The sequence below is a fragment of the Mustela putorius genome, unplaced genomic scaffold (assembly GCF_011764305.1).
Source record: "Mustela putorius furo isolate JIRA1106 unplaced genomic scaffold, ASM1176430v1.1 tig00003846_pilon_pilon_pilon, whole genome shotgun sequence".
Taxonomy (NCBI): Eukaryota; Metazoa; Chordata; class Mammalia; order Carnivora; family Mustelidae; genus Mustela; species Mustela putorius.
The window spans coordinates 18,152,310-18,178,299 of record NW_025421999.1 but is presented as its reverse complement, the minus strand read 5'-3'; the positions used below and the strand labels follow the sequence as shown (position 1 = coordinate 18,178,299).

General features: G+C 36.8%; 1 protein-coding gene across 9 annotated transcripts in view; it reads right to left on the bottom strand.

The window, feature by feature from the left end:
• STAU2 (staufen double-stranded RNA binding protein 2) overlaps nt 1-25,990 on the bottom strand; it is a 317,921-nt gene that overhangs the window by 178,884 nt on the left and 113,047 nt on the right. For all 9 annotated transcript variants that reach the window (XM_004762350.3, XM_004762346.3, XM_004762352.3 and 6 more), the window contains 4 exons: nt 17,125-17,284; nt 15,725-15,832; nt 13,424-13,636; nt 2,284-2,421 (listed from right to left, as the gene is read on the bottom strand). In XM_004762350.3, the coding sequence (XP_004762407.1) occupies nt 2,284-2,421; nt 13,424-13,636; nt 15,725-15,832; nt 17,125-17,284 (619 nt within the window). The remainder of the gene's footprint in view (nt 1-2,283; nt 2,422-13,423; nt 13,637-15,724; nt 15,833-17,124; nt 17,285-25,990) is intronic.

The window sequence follows — 25,990 nt, the reverse complement described above, 5'->3', positions numbered from 1 at the left end:
GCTCTAGAAATAAATATCCAAATAATCTTATCAGAGATTTTTCTTTGCCTAGTAATCAATACAAGTAACTGCATCTACTTTATAACATACAAACTTATCTTTATTTTTTATAGTGATAGATAAGTATAAGCGTATTATATTACCTCTAGATATTTTTACTTCCACATTCAGTTATAACAAATGATAACACTGCTTAAGTAGTTTATACAAAAGCCTTTACTTTGATAAACTTGCTGCAATACTATAATGAATCCACTGGGGATTCCAGAAGGGGAAAGCAATATGAATTCAGTGTGAAAACATTTAAAAGCACAGCCAAATGTTCCCATTTGACTAGAATGTTTATGAATACCCATAAAATGGAAGCTGGCCTAAGATATTCTAAATTCCTTTTTCAGAAGGGGTACTCAATATATTCTGCAGGAAAAAAAAATTGTTTAATAAACTCAAAGTCAGTTTTTATTCCTAATATAGGTCTAAGTTTTAGGTGATTTTTTTCCCCCCTTCCCCTTTTTTTCCTCTTCCGGAGTTCAAAAAATATATTCTAGAATTCTTCCTAGAATTCTCCTAAACATGTAAAAGGAAAAATGGTTAAGTGTTTTATGAAGTGAAAAGACTAGAATAAGACTGTTCTGGGTCTAATGACATCTAGACAGTATGTGTTTACTAGTCATAGGAGCAATCTCCCCTTTTTGTATATTGAGGTTCCCAGCCATGGTTTATCTGTGACTGCATTGTTAAGTTTACATCTCCAACAAAGCCAAACAACTAGCTCTCAGTCAGGCAGATAGGCAGCAAATACACACCAAAGGTTTCTTAAGGTACTGCTATGTACATATACTATATTGGGTACTATGAGATAAAGAAATGTGGAGATTATAAATTGGGAAAGAAGGTAAAATTAAGAAATGCATGAAAAGGGGGTGCCTGGGTGGCTCAGTTGGTTAAGTGATGACACTTAGTTTCAGCTTAGGTCATGATCTTGGGTGATGAGATCAAGCCCTGAGTCAGGCTTCACACTCAGCATGGCGTCTGATTGGGATTCTTTCCCTCTTCCTCCTCCTCCTCCCTCTCTGCCCCTCCCCTGGCTTGTGTGCATAGGCACTCTTTCTCTCTCTGTCTCAAATAAATAAATAAAATCTTAAAAAAAAAATGATATGTATGAAAAGTTAATAAATATAAGACACTACATGTTACTGCCAAAATGTCCACCACATGGTGAGCACTTAATAGATATATGTGGGTTTTAACTGGATTACATTAAAGGTGAGATCCACGGGTCTGACTGGAAAAAGTTTCTTTGACAAGCCAATTATAATAAAAAGTTCTGGGACAACAAGGAGAATTTAAATATGGACTGAGTATTAGATGATTCTAATGAATATGAATCATGCCCAATGTAAGAACATAAGGGAAAACTTCCATATTTTTTAATGATATACACTAAGTAGGTAAGCTGAAATGGTATGTGGCTAGATATTAGCTCTGAAATACCTCAAGAAAAGACGGAAGGGACGGAAGGAGGAAAGAAAAATTGACAGCTGAAGCAAGTGTGGCAGAAAAAGTCTTCATTGTTGTGTTTGGATATTAGTCATATTCCTCATATGCCACTGCTAGTCCATTACATTATTGTTTACAGTTTACTATTAAGTATAACCACCTTTGGATATGTTTGAAATTTACATAATAAGAATCTAAGGTTTCTTCGATATTGGGGCTTACATTGGCAAATGAAGAAAAACAGGCAGAATTTTAAAAGGCGGGTATTTTAGGCATTGTACGTCAATCTGCAACCTCTAAATCTCTAGAGGCCTAAATCTCAGCGGTTCTGAGTCTCTCGGTCCTCACCAGAGTTAGGTAGGAAGTCAGCTTTCTTTTCTTGATTTTCCGGATAACTCAAAAAAGCTCATGCTCTTGGCCCTATTCCATCTACGACATCTATCTTCTAAATGATGTTTCTAATTCCATCTGTATCCGATTTCCCAGTCTTTAACAGCCTCCGGCTGGAAACCGTAACGTAAGTTAGAGATAGGCATTCTACATTAGAAACTCTGTGGTCAATAACCTGTGTGAACTCACAGTCCCTTCAAAAACCCAGACTGTCTATTCTAGCATGTCCTTGACACTTGAATGCTTCAACCACGTTGGTAGGTGGGCCTAGAAGGAAGGATTGTTATTAGTTCCTAGTTTACCCTTCCCCCATGTCTCTATTACAACCTGGGTGTTTCCAATTTTTTTTTCAGTGTTTCAAAAATTTTCTTCTAATATAAATATTAGAAATACCTGCATCACAAACTCCCGACGTCGGGGCATTCCTCTTTCTGAAAGCAGAACATAATCTGGCTCCTTTTCCTTTTTGGCCTGTTGAATTTGAGCCAGGCGGCTAATGGGGTTCATTCCTTGACCATATTCTGGTCCAGCCTAAAAAATAATTTCAGAAAAAAATCTCAGAACATGCTCTGTAAACTTGTTTTTGGATCCTTAAAGAAAGAACGGTTGTCCCCTCACCCTCTGCAACCCAAAACCTAAACTAGAGAGGATAATGTAACTGGATAGTCATTTAAGAAGATTTAGAAAGGTAAATCATAGAATGGATCTGAAACAAAGGCTTCTGTGGAATTTAGGGTGTTATTGATAAGTTAGGTTAAGTCTGCTTTTCAAATCTTCAATATCTTAGAGTTGCTTCGCAACTTCTATTCATCAAAAAACACCAAAAAAGGGGGCACCTGGGTAGCTCAGTTGGTTGAGCATCTGACTTTGGTTCTGGTCCTAGTCTCCTGTTCCTGGAATTGAGCTCTGTATAAGGCTCCCTGCTCAGTAGGGAGTCTGCTCGTCTCTCTCCCTCTGCCTCTCCCAGTGCTCATGTTATCTCTCTCTCCACCCCACTCAAATAAATGGATAAAATCTTAAACATGCACGCACACACATACCAAAAAGAATGTAGAGACAAGCCATGAACTAGGAAAAGATACCTGAAATACATACAACCAAAAAAAGATATACCCAGTATCTAAAATACATATCCTTTTAATTTTTTTATTAAACCAACTGAGCCACCCAGGTGCCCCAAAATATATTTTTTTAAACTCCTAGAAAGTATTAAGACAATGTAAAAGAAAAATAGGCAAAAGAGGTGAATAGATATTTAACAGAAGAAAAAAACATGAAAAGATAATCTCATTAAGACTCAGAAAATGCATGTTAAAGCCATAGTGAGACACTATTTCATACCCATCCACTTACAAAAATTAAGAAGTCTGACAGCCCCAATTAGTGAGGATGCAGAGTAACAAAAACCTATACAATACTGGGGCACCTGGCTGGCTCAATCAAGCGAGCATGCAATCCTTGATCCTGGGGCCGTGAGTTCAAGCCCCACACTGGGTGTAGAGATTACTAAAAAATAAATAAACTTAAAAAAAAAAAACTTATACAGTGATAGTAATATAAATTGAAAAGCAATTTGGCAAAGACAAAAACCAGTAGCCTATTCACAGGCATGTTATACCCCTAGTAAACTGTCGCCCATATGCACTAGCTCACACATACAAGAATATCCAGAGCTATATTATTTGAAATAGCAAAAACAAAAAAAAAAAAAAAAAAAAAAAAAACCTAGAAACAACCTGAACAGTCATCAGCAAAAGAACAAATAAATTATGGCATATTTATATAGTAGAGTGGCATATAACAATGAAAATGAATTAGTGGTGGCTCAGGTTATGATCCCAGGGTCCTGGGATTGAGTCCTGCATCGGGCTCCTTGCTCAACAGGGAGCCTGCTTCTCCCTTTGCCTGCCAATCTCCCTGCCGATATCCCTGCTTGCATTTTCTCTCTCTCTCAAATAAATAATTAAAATCTTTTAAAGAAAGAAAAGAAAAGGGGCGCCTGGGTCGCTTAGTGGGTTAAAGCCTCTGCCTTCGGCTCAGGTCATGATCCCAGAGTCCTGGGATCGAGTCCCGCCATCAGGCTCTCTGCTCGGCAGGGAGCCTGCTTCCCTTCCTCTCACTCTCTGTCTGCCTCTCTGCCTACTTGTGATCTCTGTCTGTTAAATAAATAAATAAAATCTTAAAAAAGAAAAAAAGAAAGAAAAGGAAATGAATTAAGGATAGCTACATGCCTCAAAATGAATGATTTAAAAAGAAAACAAAAGCTTTAAGAAAAGCAAGCACAGAAGAATAAATACAGGATGATATAATTTATGTAAAGCCCACTAAAACCACAAAACACTAATGAAATTAAATGAGATCTCAATAAATGGACAGACATATATGGTCATGGATCAGAGGACTCAATATTCTTAAAATGTCATTTCTCTTCAGATTGATCAATTCATTGCAATCCCAATCAAAATCCCACTGGGCTTTTTCTTATAATAATTCATAAGCTAATGGTAAGATTCATGTAGAAATGCAAAAGACAAATAAACAAATGACTGAAAAATAGAACAAAACTGGAGGACCCAGACTACCTGACTTCAAGATTTATTATAAAGCTATGGTAATCAATACAGTATGTATAGTATTGGCATAAAGACAGACAAAGAGATTAATGAAGTCCAGAAACAGACCCATACAAACATCGTCAACTGATTTTTGACAAAGGTATAAAAGCAATTCATTGGAGAAAGGGCAGTCTTTTCAACCACTGGTACTAGAACAATTGAATATTCATAGGCAAAAAAACGAAAACCCCAAAACTCCATACTTCACACCATTACAAAAAATAACGCAAATGGTTTACAGACTTAAATGTAATATCTGTAACCATAAAACTTCCAGAAGAAAATACAGGTGAAATTTTTGTGACTTGGTTAGGTGACAACTGCTTAGGTACAACCCTAAAATCATATTCCATAAAAATAATAAACGGGAATTTTTCAAAATTAGTAATTTCTCTTCTTTCAAAAGGACAAGTCATAGGCTTGGAGAAAATATTTGCAAACCACATATCTGATCAAGAACTTGCAGGGGGAGGGGAGTAAAAGAGGTAAAGGGGATTAAGAGATATAAACTTCCAGTTATAAAATAAATAAGCCATAGGGATGTAATGTACAGCCTAAGGAATGTAGTCGGTAATATTATAACAACTGTATGGTGACAGATGGTAACTAGACTTCATGGGGATCATTTCATAACATATAAAAATATTGAAACACTATGATGTACACCTAAAACTAAGAGGATATTGCATGTCATTTATGCTTCCAATTAAAAAAAAAGAATTCTCACTGAAAAATAACTTGTATGCTAAGTATATGAAGACCTCTCAAAATTCAGTAATAAATTTATTATTATTTAAATTTTATTATTTTTATTATTATTTAAATTCCCTAATTTTTTAAATGGGCAAAAGATCCGAAGAACACTTCATCAAACTTCATGTGCTACCAAACACATAAAAAATGCTCAATATCATTAGTCACTGGAGAAATGTGAATTAAAACCACAATACACATGTATCTGCACAACTGAAATTTAAGACTATACTATGTATTAGAAAGGACACAAGGCTGATGAGAATATAAAACAGTATATTCATGTTAAGAAACAACTGGCCATTGGGGTGCCTGGGTGGCTCAACGGGTTAAAGCCTCTGCCTTCGGCTCAGGTCGTGATCCCAGAGTTCTGGGATCGAGCCCCGCATCAGGCTCTCTGCTCAGCGGGGAGCCTGCTTCCTGCTCGCTCTCTCTCTCTCTCTCTGCCTGCCTCTCCACCTACTTGTGATTTCTGTCAAATAAATAAATAAAATCTTAAAAAAAAAAAAATAAACAACTGGCCATCTCTTAAAATGTTGAATATATACCTACTAAATGACCAAGTCATTCACTTCCAAGCATTTACTACTCCCTCCTAAAAAAAGGAAAGCTTAGCTCATGAGATTTATACAGAAATGTTCATAGCAGCTTTATTTATAGCCCCAAATGAGAAACATCCAAATTATCCACCAAAGGATGAATGGGTAAACAAAGGTTGGTGTAATTATAAGACAAAATACAACTGGCACAAAAATAGAACCAATAACTGGTACATGGAACAACATGAATGAATCTTGAAATGATTTATGCTAAGTGAAAGAAGCCAGCCAAAAAAAGGGTAGTTTCTTGGTAACAGAAGATGGGAGGAATTATAGAGGGGCATGAGGAAACTTTTGGAAGCGATGGATAGGTTCATGACCTTGATGATGGTCATGGTTACACAGGTGTACACATGTATCAAAACAAATCATTTGCTTTAAATATGTACACTTCATTAAATGTCAACTATACCTCAACAAAGCTGTTTTAAAAGCTAACTAACCAAATGCCATTTTTTCAGAAAAACAAACATATAGTAAAATTATAAGATAAGGAATTGTTAAATATAAAACCAATGATTATGATTAACTATGGGAGGTGATATATGGATGTGACAGGAGAGGGGCTCACACACAGCTTCAATCTCACTGAGAAACGTTTTATATTCAAGTTGGGCAGTAGGTCTTACTTAGCATGCTTTTTAACTTACAAACAAATATTATATAAACCATTTAGAAGACACTCTATTTTTAACACTATATGGGTAATGTTTGTGAGGAAAGCTTTTTAAATCTTTTTAAACTTACATATGGCTGTTTTAGTGCCTTCTAAAAGGCTTAAAAACAAAAAAACCTTTGCAAATCTCTGTGGATATGAACTTTCTTCATATATTATTTCTAGAAATAAAGCTTTATATTTATCACATTTCCAAAAGTGAAAATTTCTTCTAAAACAGGTATAAGAGACAAGGGCTATCAATATGCTACAGACGACGGATGTTACACTAAACTTATGTATACAGTGAGCTCCTCCTAAGAACTGCTGGGTCTCAACCATATCTAATTTGGTGCTATAGGTCAGATCCTGCAGGATCTTTTAAATTATGTTTATGATTTTGGACTTTATCCAAGGAGTAACGGGAAGTTACTGAAAGATTTCAAGCAGAAGCATGACATGATCTGACTGATGTCTCTAAAAGATAACACTTTTTAAAATATCAGTTAATATCAAAAGTATTATAGGAAGGCCAATTAAAAACCTGCTATAGCAGTTCAAGCAAGAGATGATTGTGAGCTGAACCAAAGGAGTGGCAGAGGAATGGAAAAAAATGAACCAATTTAAGAAATACTTAACCTGGGGCGCCTGGGTGGCTCAGTAGGTTAAGGCCTCTGCCTTCGGCTCAGGTCTTGATCCCAGGGTCCTGGGATTGAAACCCGCATCGGGCTTTCTGCTCGGCTGGGAGCCTGCATCCCCCTCTCTCTCTCTGCCTGCCTCTCTGCCTACTTGTGATCTCTGTCTGTCAAATAAATAAATAAAATCTTAAAAAAAAAAAAAAAAAAGAGGGGGCGCCTGGGTGGCTCAGTGGGTTAAGCCGCTGCCTTCGGCTCAGGTCATGATCTCAGGGTCCTGGGGTCGAGTCCCACATCGGGCTCTCTGCTCAGCGGGGAGCCTGCTTCCCTCTCTCTCTCTCTGCCTGCCTCTCTGTCTACTGTGATCTCTCTCTGTCAAATAAATAAATAAAATCTTTAAAAAAAAAAAAGAAAGAAAGAAATACTTAACCTGATAATGGTTCAACAGGACTTCTTGACAACTGATTAGATAAAATGGCTAAGAAAGAAGTTAAAAATGACTCACAAGAAGATATTCGAAAATGACACTATAAAGGGCTGATATCCAAGATCTATAAAGAACTCTTCAAACTCAACACACACAAAACAGATAATCACATCAAAAAATGGGCAGAACACATGAACAGACACTTCCCCAAAGAAGACATACAAATGGCTAACAGACATATGAAAAAATGTTCATCATTAGCCATCAGAAAGATTCAAATCAAAACCACCTTATACCAGTCAGAATGGCCAAAATTAACAAGACAGTAAACAGCAAGTGTTGGAGAGGATGGGGAAAAAGGGGAACCCTCTTACACTGTTGGTGGGAATGCAAGTTGGTGCAGCCACTTTGGAGAACAGTGTGGAGATTCCTTAAGAAATTAAAAACAGAGCTACCCTATGACCCTGCAATTGCACTACTGGGTATTTATCCCAAAGAGACAGATGTAGTGAAAAGAAGAGCCATCTGTACCCCCAATGTTCATAGAAACAATGGCCACAGTTGCCAAACTGTGGAAAGAACCAAGATGCCCTTCCATAGACGAATGGATAAAGAAGATATGGTCCATATATACAATGGTGTATTATGTGTCCATCAGAAAAGATGAACATCCAACTTTTGTATCAACATGGACAGGATTGGAAGAGATTATGTTGAGTGAAATAAGTCAAGCAGAGTCAATTGTCATATGGTTTCACTTACTTATGGAGCATAAGGAATAACATGGAGAGAAGCGAGTTGGGGGAAACAAACCATGAGAGACTGTGGACTCTGAGATGCAAACCAAGGGTTTTGGAGGGGCAGGGGTGGGGGGTTGGGTGAGTCTGGTGGTGGGTATTATGGAGGGTAAGTATTGCATGGAGCACTGGGTGTGGTGCATAAACAGTGAATTTTAGAATATTGGAAAAAAATTAAATTAAATTTTTTAAAAAACGACTTCCAGGCTTTTGTTTCAGCAGCAGGATGGTGATGCCAGGCACTGTGATAAGTAATGCTGGAGGAGAAGGAGGTTATAATGACTTTGATATGCCTGCAAAATTACAAAGTGAAGATGTCTAAGAGGCAGTGTAGAGCACAGAAGAGAATTTGGGAATCATCTATATAAAGACTGAATTGAAGCCCTAAAAGTATGAACAGCAGTCTAGGAGAGAGTAAGAGAAAAAAAAAAAAAAAAAAAAAGACTTAGAACTTTAGTACTGTAATAGGTAGAAGAGGAAAGGAAAATGTTAATTTTTGATAAAATAATGGTTTCTACCTCTACTTACATACCAGAAAAATGGAAACTCAATGAATTATAAAGGAAGTAAAGTACTGGTGAGAAAAGATGAATACAGACAATAAATTGTAAGTCTAAGATTGGGGTATCAATTAAAAGGTGAAAGGAAGCCTCTGAATCTAGCACAAGAAGCCTGCCTAGCTCATGAAGATATTGAAATAAAAATGTACTTTCAATGATACATTGTCTCCATTGTTTAATTTGCCTCTTTTATAAAAATGTTCTTAAGTTCTATGGGGCATCTGGGTGGCTCAGTTGGTTAAGCATGTGACTCCTGATTTTAGCTCAGGTCATGATCTCAGGGCTATGAGACTGAGCCCCGCATCCAGCTCCACACTTGGCATGGAGCCTCAAGATTCTCTCTCTTCCTCTCCCCCTGCCACTCCCTCCCTCCTCTTAGAAAAAATGGCAAATTCCAAAACACTGTTGTTGATATGGGTTCCAGTGACAAAAAAAAATGAGATGCTTAAATCCAATTTGATAATAATGAAGTCTGAGAACATTAAGACTGGCTGTTCCTTCCCTTGATTGAAATTAACTATTAGCATCCTTGACAGTTAAGTTATTCCTCGGATAGCAAGTTTTATGTTGTATTTCCACAAACTAGTATGAAAGTCTTGTAACTGTTGTGTCCAGGAAATTTTATCTCCAACATCAGAAACACTTCTCTGAAGTCCCATCTTACAGAAGAGAACTACATTAAAAAACAAAATATAAACCCAGAGACATCCAGAGGGCAGTCTTACATTTCAACAAGGTAATTCTGTACAGTTAATTTTAAAATCCAAAAAGATTTCACAATCAACCAGTTTCAAACGGGCACTAGAATCAGACATGACTAGACCTGGAACCTGTTACATGATCATGGGTAAGTTTCTTAAACATCAAGGATCCTATCTATAAACCAGGATAACAGCTACATCACAGCATAATTAAGAAAATTAAAATAACGTGATGTTTTATTTTAAATAAAATCAGAGTAAATCATCAATAGTTTATTCTCTGCTTCTACTGCATAATAAGGAACTGGAGAGGGGCGCCTGGGTGGCTCAGTGGGTTAAGCCTCTGCCTTCGGCTCAGGTCATGATCCCAGGGTCCTGGGATCGAGCCCCACATTGGGCTCTCTGCTCAGTGGGGGCCTGCTTCCTCCTCTCTCCCTGCCTGCCTCTCTGCCTACTTGTGATCTGTCTGTCAAATAAATAATAAAATCTTTTAAAAATAATAATAATAAGGAACTGGAGAGCCTAGATGTATAAGACCTATAAGGAAGGATAAAAATGCTGCAAACTAAGATATTATTTCAATCTACCCATTTATTGGCCCACCATACTTAAAATTATCTAGATTCCAATTCATTGTATGCATGCTGCTTTCTCAAAATAACCTTACATTTCAGAAGATGTCTATAGATTTTATTTTAACATAAGACAGACATGGTACAAATAATTCCAAGTGTGATGTATGTGAGGAAAAATGCAGGGGCTAACCTAATCTGGGAGTAGGGGAGAACAAAGAAGGCTTCCCTAAAGAAGTCAAGTTCAAGCTGAGTTCTGAATGGTGGATAGGAAGAAAGTTCTGGAATAACATGCTTATATACTAGAAGTAGCAGCAAAAAATAATGAAAATTCAAAATGTTTATCCCCAATCTGGGAAATAACATTGAAATAATAATCTTGCCTTTAATGGCTATAGTTAAAAGCAAGGTTATAAACATAACCCTTTTATGTTTATAAACATAAAAGGGTTATGTTTATGTTCTATCATAAAAATGTACAGATCTTTTCTAGTCTAATGGCTCACTATTTGTAACTTAAGATTCAACTTAGTTGGGGCGCCTGGGTGGCTCAGTGGGCTAAGCCTCTCATTCGGCCCAGGTCATGATCTCAGGGTCCTGGGATCGAGCCCCTCATCAGGCTCTCTGCACAGTAGGGAGCCTGCTTTCCCCTCTCTCTGTCTCTCTACCTGCCTCTCTGCCTACTTGTGATCTCTCTCTCTGTCAAATAAATAAATAAAATCTTAAAAAAAGATTCAATTTAATTTAATAAATTAGTTGGAAATTATTGTGACCAGTTTTGTGCTGCCATTCTGATGCAGAGCAGTGTTCTTCCATCATGGAAAAGCTAAAGATTTTATATATAAAAAGACTTAAGACAAACAAAGAAACCAAAACAGACTCACTAATACAGAGAACAAACTGGTGGTTGGCAAAGGGAAGGGGAATTGGTGAAATAGGTGACAGGGATTAAGAGCTAAAAATTTCCAGTTACAAAATAAATAAGTTGCAAAGATAAAAAGTATAGCATAGAAAATATAGTCAATAATAGTGTTATAATGAAGTGACAAATAGTGACCAAATACTCAGTAATATATAGAGTGTTGAGTCGGTATATTGTACACCTGACACTAATATTTCATTGTATTTCTACTTTGTATTTCTACAAAAATTCTTTAAAAAATATTGAAAAAAACAGACCATGGATATATTCACATACATATAAAATGTGAATAGACATTGTTACAAATGAAATAACAATAGTTAATCTTTATTGAGCACGTATAATTTATGTTATTAATAAATATTTAATAATAATTACTAATGCATTCTGTGTATAATTCAGTTAACACGTAACAATCCTATGAAGCAAGTTCAATTATTATTCCTACTTTCATAAATAAATAAATATAAGACTATAAAAGTTAGGTAAACTTACTCAGGTCACAGAGATTCATACTCAAAACTGATTCCAAACGTTGCATTCTTAAAGCCATATCCTACTCCCTAACCACGTGATATGAATGAAAGCCTGCCCTCAGAACCAGGAGGACTCAGGGCACATGGATCTATTTGGCATTTATTTTTAGTCTACCTTACATAAAAGGCAGAATGCTATTTCAGGGAACACATAACCCACACCTTCTCAGGGAGATAATGATAGTATTCATTAAGAAGAACACATGTACGGGGTGCCTGGGTGGCTCAGTCCGTTAAGTGTCTGCCTTCAACTCAGGTCATTATCCCAACATCCTGGGATCGAGCCCTGCATTGGGCTCCTTGGACAACAGGGAGCCTGCTTCTCCCTCTCCCTCTGCCTGTCACGCCCTCTGCTTGTGTCCTCTCTCTGTCAAATAAAATCTTTTTTAAAAAAATAAGAGGAACACACGTTTATATATTTATGTAAATACATATGCATGTATCTTTAAATTAAACAAAGGTGCAAAAGGCAGAAAGTCTATAAAAATACTGTAGTTGTACCATTGTACAATCTAAACAAAAGAGGTTCATCAAAGAGAAAATGTACAGTTGACCCCTGAACAATGTGGGGGAGCAAACACCTATACCCCACTCAGTCAAAAATCCATATATAACTTCTTTTTATTTGATTCCCCCAAACTTAAATACTAATAACCTACGGTTGATCAGAAGCCTCACTAATAACTTAAAACAGTGAATTAACACATATTCTATTTGTTATGTATGTTACATGTATTATAAGGAAAAGAAAATACATTTACCATAGTGTAGTTATAGGAAAAATCTGCATATAAATGGACTCATGTTGTTCAAGGGTTAACCCTGCTACATTCTTGTAATCTTTGATCTGTAGAGCCTAACCAGAAGTTCGCTTAGTGACTCTGACTTGGCAACTGACATGCTAGCAGCTGAAGGCCTTCTGTGAATGGAGCTCATGCACCGCCTACATACTGAGCACTCACAGGCAGCGTCCTGTACTCAGCACTGAAATCATCTCATTCCTTTTTTGCTTTTTGTTGGTGGTAGTGTAAACAACAACAAAAAATCTGCTCTAGTAAAAGAGTTACAACATCTTGAAAAATTGCGTGCTCTGTTTTCTTCCTTGGCAAGGTATACGTGACTGAAAGAATAGAAACAAAACACTACCACTTACCTCACGGGGCTGCTATGAGGATTAAATGTGATAAAGCACATGAAATGCTGGGACACACAGTGCTTTATGAGCACTAGCTGCGGCTGCTCTCACCAGCACTGGTATCATTCACGCGATTATTACCCTGTAACCTATCCCCATTTCAGGATATCCCGAGAAGTCACTATAGCACAGACTAGCATGCAGAAAGAACACAGGTCTGGAAATCAGAGTAGTTCAAGTTGCTCTGCAGCCCCAGGTGAATCAGAGTGAGCAAAGTCTTTGGACATGTTTCACAAAACCTTAGTTGTGAAAAAGGGGTAACGTCATCTATCTTGCACAGTCCTGATGAGAAGCACACTAAAGGTGATCACGAATGAAAAAGCATCTTTTAAAACCATAAAGAACAATAAATATGGAAGGTATGATTGTTTGATGAACAAACGCAGGTGTCCAGTGCCTAAAAGCAACACAGAATAGTTATTAATTTACCGTCCAGGGCCTCCCTTGACTCTGGGACTGCATATAATCCACAGGTGTAGGTGTCTGCCCCACAGAAAAACTTTTCTCTAGAGTTACCATCATACTGGTACAGCGAAACTAACCAGTGTTCACAAGCACATACTTACCTTTACTATTGTTTTAGGGCGTTTTTTAAAAAATAATTTTGGCTTTTCAACCACAGGAAGAGGCGGAAGTTTCTTAAGCTCCTGGAGGACGGTGGTGGCAGCACGCTTCTTGGAAAGTTTTTTGCTATTTCCCTCTCCTTCTGCAGAGAACTCTCCCACTGACACCCGAGTAACAAAGCTTTTCATATGCGGTGGTCCACTTTCTTTAATAACCTATTAAATATAAGTAAAATATTTCGTATAGGCACTTAAGAAATGTTCTCATCGCATGAATCTTTTTAAAATGTTCATATTATAATCAAAATTTAAATTATAAAGAATTATGCCAAAATTATAGATTTCTTTAATAAAGTTATATAGATATTATATAGGCACATTCACTTATGATACTTATGATGCTTAATAAACTGAAGTCAAAAGAACAAAAAAACAAATAAACACATTCAATTCATAGTCAAAATTTGTGTTTTACTAGCTTAAAATAGGCAATTCTAATTATGGTGACCCAGTTTCTTATGGAACAGAAAATTAAGAATATAAAACATACCATATTGGATTACATACACAGACCATCCAAAAAACAATAATTTGTATTTAACTGTGTACATCTCTAATTTCTTCCCTATAATAAGTTACTGAAGTACAAGACTACTTCTTCCTGGGGTTCTCTAGCCCATAAAGCATCCTTCATGTGGAAGCCTCTCAAAAATAACTTATGGGTAAAAATAACCTATTTTTGATGGAGTCCTCAAAGGCTGTTTTATAGAAAGGAATGTTTACTTTCTGCAACATCTTAAAAAGGTAAGTAGACATACCATAAAAAAATACCTATCTTAGAAATGGAATAGCTGTGAATGTTCCTAAACATTCTGTATTCTTTAAACTATGCCAGCTTTTGGAGGAAAGATGCCTTCCAAAACCCAAATGCTCAAAACTTTAGTCTCCTTCAAAATCCTGACCTATAAAAGATACCCTAGTTAAACAGTTTACCATTTAACTTTATATTAAAATTCTGTCTTACAATATTAGATACCAATTAGGAAAGGAAAAGGGAAACAACACAGGATACAAAACAACATAGCTGGATTGTATTCAATTGGATTAATTCAATAATGTTGAATTATTATTATCTCAATAATCCAACACTATTGGGATAAGAAAACTTATGATAATCATACTTCCTATTTAATTTCAGTTTACTAGCTGAAACACCAAAACTGTTTATTTTAATTACTTTGATGGATAGCCCCTTCAATTAAAAAAAAAAAAAAAGTACGTGCTTAACGACAGAATACTAAATATCTGACCCTGTATTACTCACATTAGATCGTCATTATGAAAACTAAATATTCTATACTATATTAATGCTTCCAAGGACTTCTAAGACTTATAAAACTGTTCCTATTCGTTGTAGCCTTTAAAAGGCCCATGTTCAATAACTTTTGAGTATATGTAATTAAATTTTGATAGGTTTTCTATATCTCCCCCATCATTTCTTGGTGGAACCAACAGATCCCTAAGTACATTGCATCCCTGCCTTCCTCATTTTGCTGCTTTTAATCTGCCATAGGGTGAGAGATCAGATAAGCCAAATGAGGAGAACTGTATCTAAGGATAGGTTCTCAGTCAAGGTCAATTGATCTTGGCAGTAAATAAAATGTGGGAGCTTTCTAGTCAGTAAACATACATAATTTGAAGGATACTCCATAACCATTTCAGCTTATTTCCTGGGTTTTTCCTATTTTCTAGATATGTGAGTTACAAAATTAGTGACCTCTTAATAAAGGAGGTTATTATAATAATTTAAAATTTCTCCCTTTTAATTTCACATTTTGTAAACATTTTGTGACATGTTTATCTGGTTGTAGAGACCTGCTTAATTACTTCCTAGTGATTTATTAGTAAAAGTTAAATTTAAACCTATTTTGGTTCCACAAATTTAGAAGAATTTAGTAGTAATATATCTATGTCACTATTAACTTGAATACTTTCGATTTAATCCTATTAAAAACACCAAACCTTACTAAATTATCTTATACTCACAAAATAAATTTTATGATGAAAATTAAAATGTCATATATACAAATTATTTAATACAGAAAAGCCAAAGAGATCAGCAGAAATCCATGATATTATAGTAGTTCTATTTTCCCCAGGGCCTATATGATTTCATAATACACAGTTTGAACATAAGGAAGCACATTAACTCTTTCAGGATACTAGTATGCCGGCTGACTAATCTGTTATTTCAAATAGTGAGGAGCAGTGGAGAGAAATGAAAGATCACTACTGAGCACATACCTCAAAACTGACAGGCATATTTCGCTTCAGAGCAATTTCAAACACTAAGCTGATCTCAGATTTATTCGCATCTTTGTCATCATCCATTTCCTTTCCCGATTCGCCATTCTAAATCACAAAAAATAGTATGACGATGAATCTTCACTTTGAAACAAACTGTACATATATTTACACGTAAGATGCCTACTTAAAATACAGTAAGAAACAAGAAACCAGAGACTGTATCTTGTGGGTTCCTATCCATATAAAAACAGGAGGGGTGGGCTTTGCTGAGAGGCTTTTCTGTAATTTAATTTTTTAGGGGTTTTTGTTTCGTTTTTCATTTTTTGTTTTTTTGCTCAAAGTGGAAGGATAAATGCTGAGTGTGGAAATCTTTTACTTAACCATATACTAATTTGAATTCATACTATGTCCCCAGACTCAATTCTCAGTCTATCCCCCAACCATACAGACACACAACACTTTCCCTGATATTCTAATATGCTTCTTAATCTTCTGTAAAGACCAAATTATAGAAAGCTTACAGGATGCAAATCAGGATTTTGGAACTCTATGTCTGGCTCTGGCATCAATTTGGTTATCCACTTCTTTAACACATAATTCTGAAGAGATTCATATATATTGAATCCCAGAGTATTAGAGATAAAAAGATCAAGAGACAGTATTCCTACTGCCAAGAAACTTATGACTTAGTGTGAAAACAGATAAGCAAACAGATTAAAAGTTATAATGAAAGTGTACACGCAGAAAAATACCTAAGTCAGCCATTAACTAAGATGAATCTCAAAGAAAGAGGACAAGAGGTTTGAGGGCAAGGGAAACATAGGTCTTGAACAGAACAGTTTGCAATAACTAAGTGGAGAGCTCAAAAACGAGGTGACTTATAAGACATGTCTGAGCCAAAGATACTATTTTGAAATCAATAGAGAAGGCTGCTAAAGCCATGGGAATAGGTGCAATTACTCAACATCAGCCTTGATACCCTGGTCTGTAAAATAAAACAGGTCTGAAACAAATCTATGAAAATCTCTTCCACTTGAAACTCCTTGATTCTAAATGAACACAATGTAATCTATGCTCAATAAACATAGCATTAAATGAAGGGTAAATGAATGCAACTTCTCAAGCTTATTCACATCCCCAAATACTATTCCGCCTGAGAAGTAAAATCCATAGGTGGACCAAAGTTCTCACAGGTAAGGTCATCCTAGGAGGAACACATGAGTCTGGTAGAGTAGACAGGTGATCTGAGAAGGAAATCATAGCAGCTCACCACTCTAATATTCTTTCCTATCAGAAGATATTATTTCTTTTATTTTTAGAAACACATTTATTTGTCTTGTCAATAATCTCACTGGGGAACTACAAGGAAGAGACTGTCACATATAGCGGCAACATACCTGAGGTGACTTTTCCGGAATAGGTTCATTCTGCAATGCTTGAAGGGCTTTCATTGCAGCATTGTGTCTAGCAGCTTGTCGAGTCTTTCCTTCCCCAAAAAATTCATTATTTCCTACAGTCAGCTGAACATAAAAGATCTTGGGCATTGGGCAATGATACCTAAGATAAGAAAATAAAAATACTAATGTTAGTTCAGTAAAGCCATTCTGTAATCATGAGTAAGATTTGTTTTCTTGAAAATGATAGCAACCACATAAGGTACTATATACTCTCTTATTCACTTTAGCCAAGTATTAACCTCATGAATGTATTTATAAAAGACAAAATATGAATCAATATAGCTATAGACATATTTCTCCATGAAAAACACATTATAGAAAACAATAATAAATATAATATAATAGAAATTATTCAATTATATCACAGAGAACTTTTAGTAGAGGTTTTCAGCCAGATCTTGAGAGATGAGAGCTGAGTGGTCTGGTGCTGAAGGGGGCCAAAACAGAGGCAGGAGACTGGTAAGCCCACTTAGGGGACAACATGCAGAGGATGGTGACTTCAGCAGAAGACAGTTATGGCTAGACATGGGAGGAGAAGAGAGATGGAGCTACTACTCCATTCCAAAGGAATAAGTCCTTTGCCAAGTAACAAGAAGATCAGACTGAACATAAGAGAGAATGGGAAAATAAGCCAATTCTTAAGCAGGTAAGCAATATCATAATAAAATATATTTAAAGAAAACATTTTTAGCAGGTTATGTTCAACAACTGATGGAGTTACAACTAAAAGCAGCAGTGATGTAAATATGAAGGGATAAAAGGGCTGAATGAAGAAAGAACTAGAAGAAATTAAGAAAAAATTACAAGAATATGTAATCCAATTCATTAACTCAACAATTACTTATGGAAGACATTCTTTATGACAAGGGAATATGACAATGAACAAAAACACATTGTACTGGGTAAGACAGATAATATATAAGGTAATATGCAGAATATCTAGTATGTTAGAGATCTAAGTTAAACAGAAAAAGAAAAGGTCAGAACTGTCAGGGAGGTGGGTTTTAGACAGGGTGACCAGGGAGGGTCTCACTAAGAAGATGGCAACTGTGTAAAGGCCTAAAATAAATGAGGAGGAAGCCACCCAGATATCTGGAACAGTGCACTTGAGGCAGAGAAAACAGCAAGTACAAAGGCCCTGGGGCAGCAGTGTGCCAAGCACATTCAAGTAATTCAGAAGATGCTTATCTGGCTACAGTAGAGGGGTAAGGAAAGAAAAGTTAAGAAATGAAAAGAAGTAGCCAGATACCATAGTGCCTTACTTAGAAATTATTGTAGGGATTTAACTTTTGCCCTGAGTGAAATGACCAGCCACTAGAAGGTTTGGAAGAGAAGTGACACATCTCACTTGCATTTTGGAAGGATCACCTGATGATTAGGTTGATAACAGACTGTAGGCAAATGATAATGGAAGCAAGGAGATCTATCAGGAGACGATTACAATAATATAGGAGAAAAGCAACAGGGAACTGTACTAGGGTGGCAGCAGTGCAAGCAATGAGAAGCAGTGGGATTCTGAATGAATTTCAATAGTAGAGCTGATGATGGAGGGCTGTCTGGGTGGCCCAGTTGATTGAGCATCAGACTCTTGATTTCGGCTCAGATCATGATCTCAGGGTCATGGGACTGAGCCCCTCGTGGGTCTCTGTGCTCATCAGGGAGTCTGTTCCAGATCCTCTCACTCCCTCTTCCTCTGCCCATGCCCACCCCTGTGCATCTGCACTTTCTCTCTAAATAAAATCTTTAAATAAACAAACAAACAAACAAGCAGAACTGATAGGGTTTACCCAAGGATCAGTTATGGAAAATGAGAGGAGTCGAGGATGACCCCAGGGTTTCAGACCTGAACAAGTAGAAGACAGAGTATGCATACAATGAACTGGTGAAGACTGCAGAAGGATTTGATTATTGGGCATCGGTATCAGCAGCTCTGGTTTGTAAGTGTTAAATTATTCAGCCTGTTTAGACATCCAAGTGGATATCAAATGAATATAAAATTTGGGAATCATCAATATATATGGAATCTAAGGCCACAGACAGGGGCACCTAGGTGGCTTAGTCAGTTAAGTGTCTGCCTTTGCCTCAGGTCATGATCCCAGGGTCACAGGGTCAAGTCCCACATCAGACTCCTCGCTCAGTGGGGAGTCTGCTTCTTCCTCTGCCCCCCCCACCCAGCTCATACTCATTCTCTCTCTCGCAAAAATAAATAAAATCTTAAAAGCCACAAGACAGTGAGAACTCTGTGGGAAGGAATAACAGGAGAAAAACCAGGCAAGTACAGTGTCCTTCCTAAAAACCAGAGGGGAAAAAGTCTTTCTAGGAGAAGGGAGTGCTCATCTGTGTCAAATTATACTCACAGGTCAAGTAAAATGGTGACTGAGAATTAAGACACTGAATTGGGCAATTAACAAAACTAAAAAGGATCAACTTTGATGCAAGAGGGGATTTGCAATATAATGCCAAAAAATTGTGTTTAAATCACTCAAGTGCTGAAAAATGTCTTTTCCAAGCAAAGACAAGTCTAACTGAAGTCCTACTGAGTTCTGGATGATTACTGGACAACCAAAGAGCAATGTTCCATATTCACTCTAAGATAAACTGGACACAACCTATCATACAAGAATTTATCAGGCAGATGAGACTAATTAGAGAAGGTTTACAGAAGGTAAAGGACTAGAAAGGTATACATCAGCACTGAAGATGCAGATTTGGGAGGCAGTAATTGAAACCATGTGAGTGGGTAAACACCTGGAAAGGGGAAGTGTAAAGGAACCAAAAAAGAGAGCCTAAGGCTGGGATCTGATTGAGGCCCGTGATCAAAAGGCAGGGGAAATAATAGACGGCAGTGAAGGAGATGAAAGAGGGTCAGAGTTAGAAAAGAAATTACCACACAATGTCAGCAAAATCAACAGTGTCACACCTTGGGTAGAAATCCGAAGTATGAAAAAAAGAAACAGTCACTGTTTTAAATTCCTAAAATCAACTTTCTTGGCCCACAGTTACTATTACTTTGTTTTAAGATAAAGTAATTTAAATGTGTTTTTATTATGTCATATGTTCTCATTTTTAATAGGCAAATATAAAAAAGTTAAACGAAGAAAAAAATCACTTATGGTTAAAGACTTTTAATATGCAAAGACTAAAAAAGCATTAAAAACCACAAGCTGTTTTGGTCTTTGATTACAATAAGTAGTATACTGAGGTACACAACTTCCTACTGCATTCCTGAAGTACACTTTCCTATTATTTTAGATCCCCTTAATGCAGATATATTAACAGACTAATATAATAAATGCTGGTTATCTTCATTTGTATACCACAAAATTCAATTTTCTTCCTACACAGAATTCTGTGCATATTTTTAACTTCTTACACTATAAAACTTTAAAACAGACAACCTGAAATAAAAAATGTACTCCTGTACTAAGATCATCTGTGGCAAGCTTTCACCATAGAGCAAATGTTTACGATTAATTATACACTTCTGAAAACAGAGGCCCACAACTGGAATGCTAACAGACCTTTAACTACAGTAGAGGGAGTGGGCGCCACTATAATCACTAAGGCCTGCTGACAATTACAAAACTCATTTTGGTTTGCCACAGAGACAAACAAAATTTCTGTTCATTATGACTTTACTGGAATATGATGTCATAACACATAGCCATACTGAAACAATCTGCTGATTTTCTGACCAAAAATATTAATTGCGTACTAAAGAGCCCTTGGGGCCTCTTCCCTCTGAGCCCTCAAATATGGCTCTGTGTATGCATATGTGTATGCATGTGGGTACATATGTATGTGTGTATTATACTGTATAACTATCAGAGGAAAAATTAGGTTTGTTGTATTTTAACAGAAAACGTAAACTACTCTAGCTCTAACAACAGGAAATACCAAGAACAAATGCCTGACTTGTTTTGTTCTAGTTTCATTCCATCCTCTAACTTAACAATGATTCTTGATATTTACCCACGTGGTTTATCACCCAATATACCACATCTCCTCACATCATGATGACAATTAAGATTAGCCAGAGTACCCTCAATAATGGCACCCAGACTCAACTATAAGAGAGATGATGCAGAAAGTCTCTTTGGATGTTAGGTCCTGGTCTCTAAATATTTGTTTCCTTTGCTAAAGAAACACTCAAAGTTTGTTGAAGGTTGATGCATGCTAAAGAGGAGTTCTTTTCTATCTTTATTTCAAACATTCAAAATCAAAAATATATTCATCAAAAATATATTCACTTTTGGTAAAGTACTTTTTTTTTAATATTTTATTTATTTATTTGACAGAGAGAGATCACAAGTAGGCAGAGAGGCAGGCAGAGAGAGAGAGAAGGAAGCAGGCTCCCTGCCAAGCAGAGAGCCTGATGCGGAACTTGATCCCAGGACCCTGAGATCATGACCTGAACCAAAGGCAGAGGCTTAACCTACTGAGCCACCCAGGCATCCCTTGGTAAAGTACTTTTAAAAAGTGTTATTCAAGGGGCGCCTGGGTGGCTCAGTGGGTTAAGCCTCTGCCTTCGGCTTAGGTCATGATCTCAGGGTCCCGGGATCAAGCCCCACATCGGGCTCTCTGCTCAGCAGGGAGCCTGCTTCCCCCTCTCTCTTTGCCTGCCTCTCTGCCTACTTGTGATCTGTCTGTCTGTCAAATAAACAAATAAAATTAAAAATAAAATAAAATAAAAGTGTTATTCATATTTCTAAAAATTAACAGGTATTTACCTAATCTTACATTGTTATTCTTGAATGATTTTTCTCAATGGGAATTTTGTGGACAACGTTTACATTTCCAGTGATTACTCTTAGAAGATGGGCCATGAAAACTTACCCATCCAGGCTACTAGAGTTTCAGGCTCAAAGGGTTTCTACCACAGCCTCCAAAATGTATTTTGCAAAGTGTGATCCCACTCATCAGAATTATCCCCAGTGCTTATTAAAAATGTATATTCCTGTGCCCCACCCCTGATCTGCTGAATCCTGCTCTGGGGATAGAACAAGAATCTTCACCTTAGTAAGATTCCCTGGGGAGTCTTTCACACTAAAAGTCTGAGAACCAGTGTTCACTACAACCTAGGTGATTTGAGGATGACCTCAATCTCCACACAAGCAAGGGACCACGTACATTCTTATAGCACCATGTTTAGGTTTCCTATCTCTCTCTCTTATTTAACCTCACAGCAACCGGGTGAGACAGATGTCCCAATGGTCACCATAAGAGGTAACAAATGTCCCCAACATAGGTGTGAGGAGTCAAACTGAAGTCTTTTAACATCAGAGCTCAGGAAACTTTAAAGTCGTTTCCTAAAAATCTGCTTTATTCTTCTATTTTTGTGTTCCCATGTGTTTATTAAATGGGCTATGTCCTTGGAAGGCTAGAGAACCTAAAGCAAGAGTTCTATCTAAACCCAAGGTCCACTGATAGACCTCAGAGGCATTTTACTTAATCGCTGCTGAAACAACAAGAGCTCCATAATGAAATCCGATGTTTTTATGGTATGTCAAGCCAAACAGGATAAAAAAAGAGACACAAGTGAGTAACTTATCATTCGGTGAAAAGTCAGAATAATGGGCATCTGGTGCCACACTGCTTATAGTCTAAATTTTATAAAGGCTGCTTGGAAGGCCTTTTCCCCACCCATGCCTCTTTGCCTCTGTCCACTGGAAGTCTTACAAAATATAAACAAAATTTTAAATAAAATAAAATAAAATCTTCCCTTTCTTCAGATCCAAAAAAAAGGTCTTTAGATTTGGCCTATCTTCAAGACATAACAAGTCAATACAGCAATAAAGAAAGGATATATATTTGGTTCCTTTGAATTAACACCTGACACTCCTTATACAGTCTTCTTTTGATTTTTGAGTTAAGGGAAGATTTTACATTCTTATATAAGTATTCTTATAAGAATGTATATAGTCTATTTTGTTGTTGTTGTTTGTTTTTTAAATTTTTTTTAAATTTATATATTTTCAGCATAACAGTATCATTTTTTTACCACACCCAGTGCTGCATGCAATCCGTGCCCTCTATAATATTTTTATACTTCTATTTGATTTTCAGTTGGAACAGGTTTCCATACCATCTATCCTTGCCATCCTCCCTAAAGTTACTTCAGTAATGCACTCTTTGCAGACTCCCTTTGTATGAGTTTCTGAACAACTAAAAGCTATGTGTCCTCCCTACCATTTGGTGACTGCCTTATTCCCTAACATCACCACTTTCTTAAGTATCATTTTTACAAGGTGAAAAAGACATATTCCAAATAACATGAGAACTTTTAAAAATTGAAAAATAATTGCCTCACTTTATTTGATAGCATTATTCATAAATCTCAACCCAGCCTAAGCATTTATATCTTCTCTACAGGTTTATGTACTAAAATATATGAACAAGTTATCTTCTCATCTAGTAAGGAGAACCTTTGGATTTCTGTGTTTATTTCTAACATTGACTGAAAACAGAAATGTCACTTAATCTTTCTATCTCCGTTTACTTATCTGTAAAGTATTTGCAGAATCTATATTTAAAGACCTCTCAAGGCCAAAACTTAGAATTCAAATGACATGTTGATTATTTCTGACTCTTTGTACACATTTTGGCACTGCTGAGCATTCTTTTTACTTGATATAGAAAAATAATAGGTTTTATCATAAAGCTATAAAATAGTCCTTGGCACACTTTCAAGTTTGTATGTATATAAAATGTCTAGATAGGAGAGGGCTCTTTCTATATTCACATCTATAAATTTTGGAAATATATCTTTTATGGGATCTAAATGTTAAGTGTTGAGGAATTTCAAAAATTAGGACCTATTAAAAAAGATTCATAGGGCAGCTGAAAATAAGCTTTAAAGGAGGATAGGGATAGTCTATTCTGTTTGTAGAATTATTATAATTATGTTCAAAATGCCCAGGGGAAAATACAAAAAGATATGTACTAGAAGTTAGGATAGGATGCACTGAAGTGATGGAATTATAAATGATGATATCTTTCACAATTTAAATTTTTTGAAAATAATATGGTTATACTAGAGTATAAACCAAAAAGAAGGAGGAGAAGGAGGAGGAAGAGAAAAAGAAGAAGAAGAAGAAAAGGAGGAAGGGGGAGGGGAGGAGGAGAAGGAAAAGGAGGTGGGGGGAGGGGAAGGGAGAGTAGAGGAAGGCAGAGGAGGAGGAGGAAGAGAAAAAATTAACTGAAAAAGTCTAGTCCCCATCCAAATAACACATCTAAATCTGTGTTCCAAATGTAAATTTGATAAATTAGCAGACTGTGTATAGACTATAATCCACAAGAGTAAATAATCTGTACTGTGTCACTGATACTAGTACCACAATAAAACTATGGAAAACATAGCATGTTGTCGAAGAGCCCCACTTTGTAAATACACAATCACCACTCTCAATCCTACACTTTGATCCAGCATAAACCTACCCTTGCACCTTTCCTAAATGGATACCTAGATAAATCATCATCACCATCATCAACATCAGCATCACCATTATGACAATTACAACAAAAACATACAAAGCACTCACGATGTGTCAGGCACTATTCCAAGCCCTGCACACCAATCGCAGTCACCATGACAAGCCCAACTTCATTTTACACACAGGAAATGAGAAAGAGATACTTAACTTGCCGAGGGCCACCCCTGCTTGAGCTAACATTTAAACCCAAGCAGTCTCACTCCAGAGCCCATGATCTGAACCTCTACACTATGCTGTCTATGGATGAACTACATAAATGAGCACCATAAACTGCAGAGATACTAACTATAAACTATGGAAAGGTCATGCTAGTCTTGGCAATTAAGTCTAAGTAGACATAAGAAACCAATGGTCACAGGGCACCTGGGTGGCTCAGTCGGTTAATCATCTGCCTTTTTTTTTTTTTAAAGGTTTTTTATTTTTTATTTATTTATTTATTTTTTTGACAGAGAGAGATCACAAGTAGGCAGAGAGGCAGGCAGAGAGAGAGAGAGGAGGAAGCAGGCTCCCTGCTGAGCAGAGAGCCCAATGTGGGACTCGATCCCAGGACCCTGAGATCATGACCCGAGCCGAAGGCAGCGGCTTAACCCACTGAGCCACCCAGGTGCCCTAATCATCTGCCTTTTGCTCAGGTCATGATCCCAGGGTTCTGGGATCAAGTCCTGCACTGGGTGGGGAGTCTGCTTCTCCCTCTGCCTTTCACCTCATTTGTGCTCTTTCTCTCTCTCAAATAAATAAATATATAAATAATGTTTTTTTAAAAAGAAATCAAAGGTCATATTGATTACCAAAGAGAATTCTTGGGGGCATTATAAGTCCAGGAGAACATGTTGGCTACAGTCTTACTCCTCTCTCTCATTCTTTGTCTCCTCTCTTAACATTTTTGAAGCCCGTGCTTAAATGTTGATGTTCCACTAGGGAACTACAGACCAAAAGCACAATGACATACTACCACACAGCCCCTAGGATAGCCATAGTCAGGCGGCCCTGTGGAAAACAATCTGGCACTTCCTTAAAACATTAAATAGAACTACCATATGACCCAACAATCCTTCATTCATACACACATACACACACACACACACACACACACACACACATATATATATGATTTTATATACATATAAAATTTTTAAAAGGCACTGAGGGGTGTCTGGGGGCTCAGTTGGTTAAGTGTCTGACTCGATTTTTCCTCAGGTCCTGAAGCATACTTGAGTGTCTCTCTCTCTTTCTCTCCCGTCCCTCCCTACCACTCTCTCTCTCTCAAAAAATAAATTTTTTTAAAAGGCACTTAAACAAAAAATATGTACACA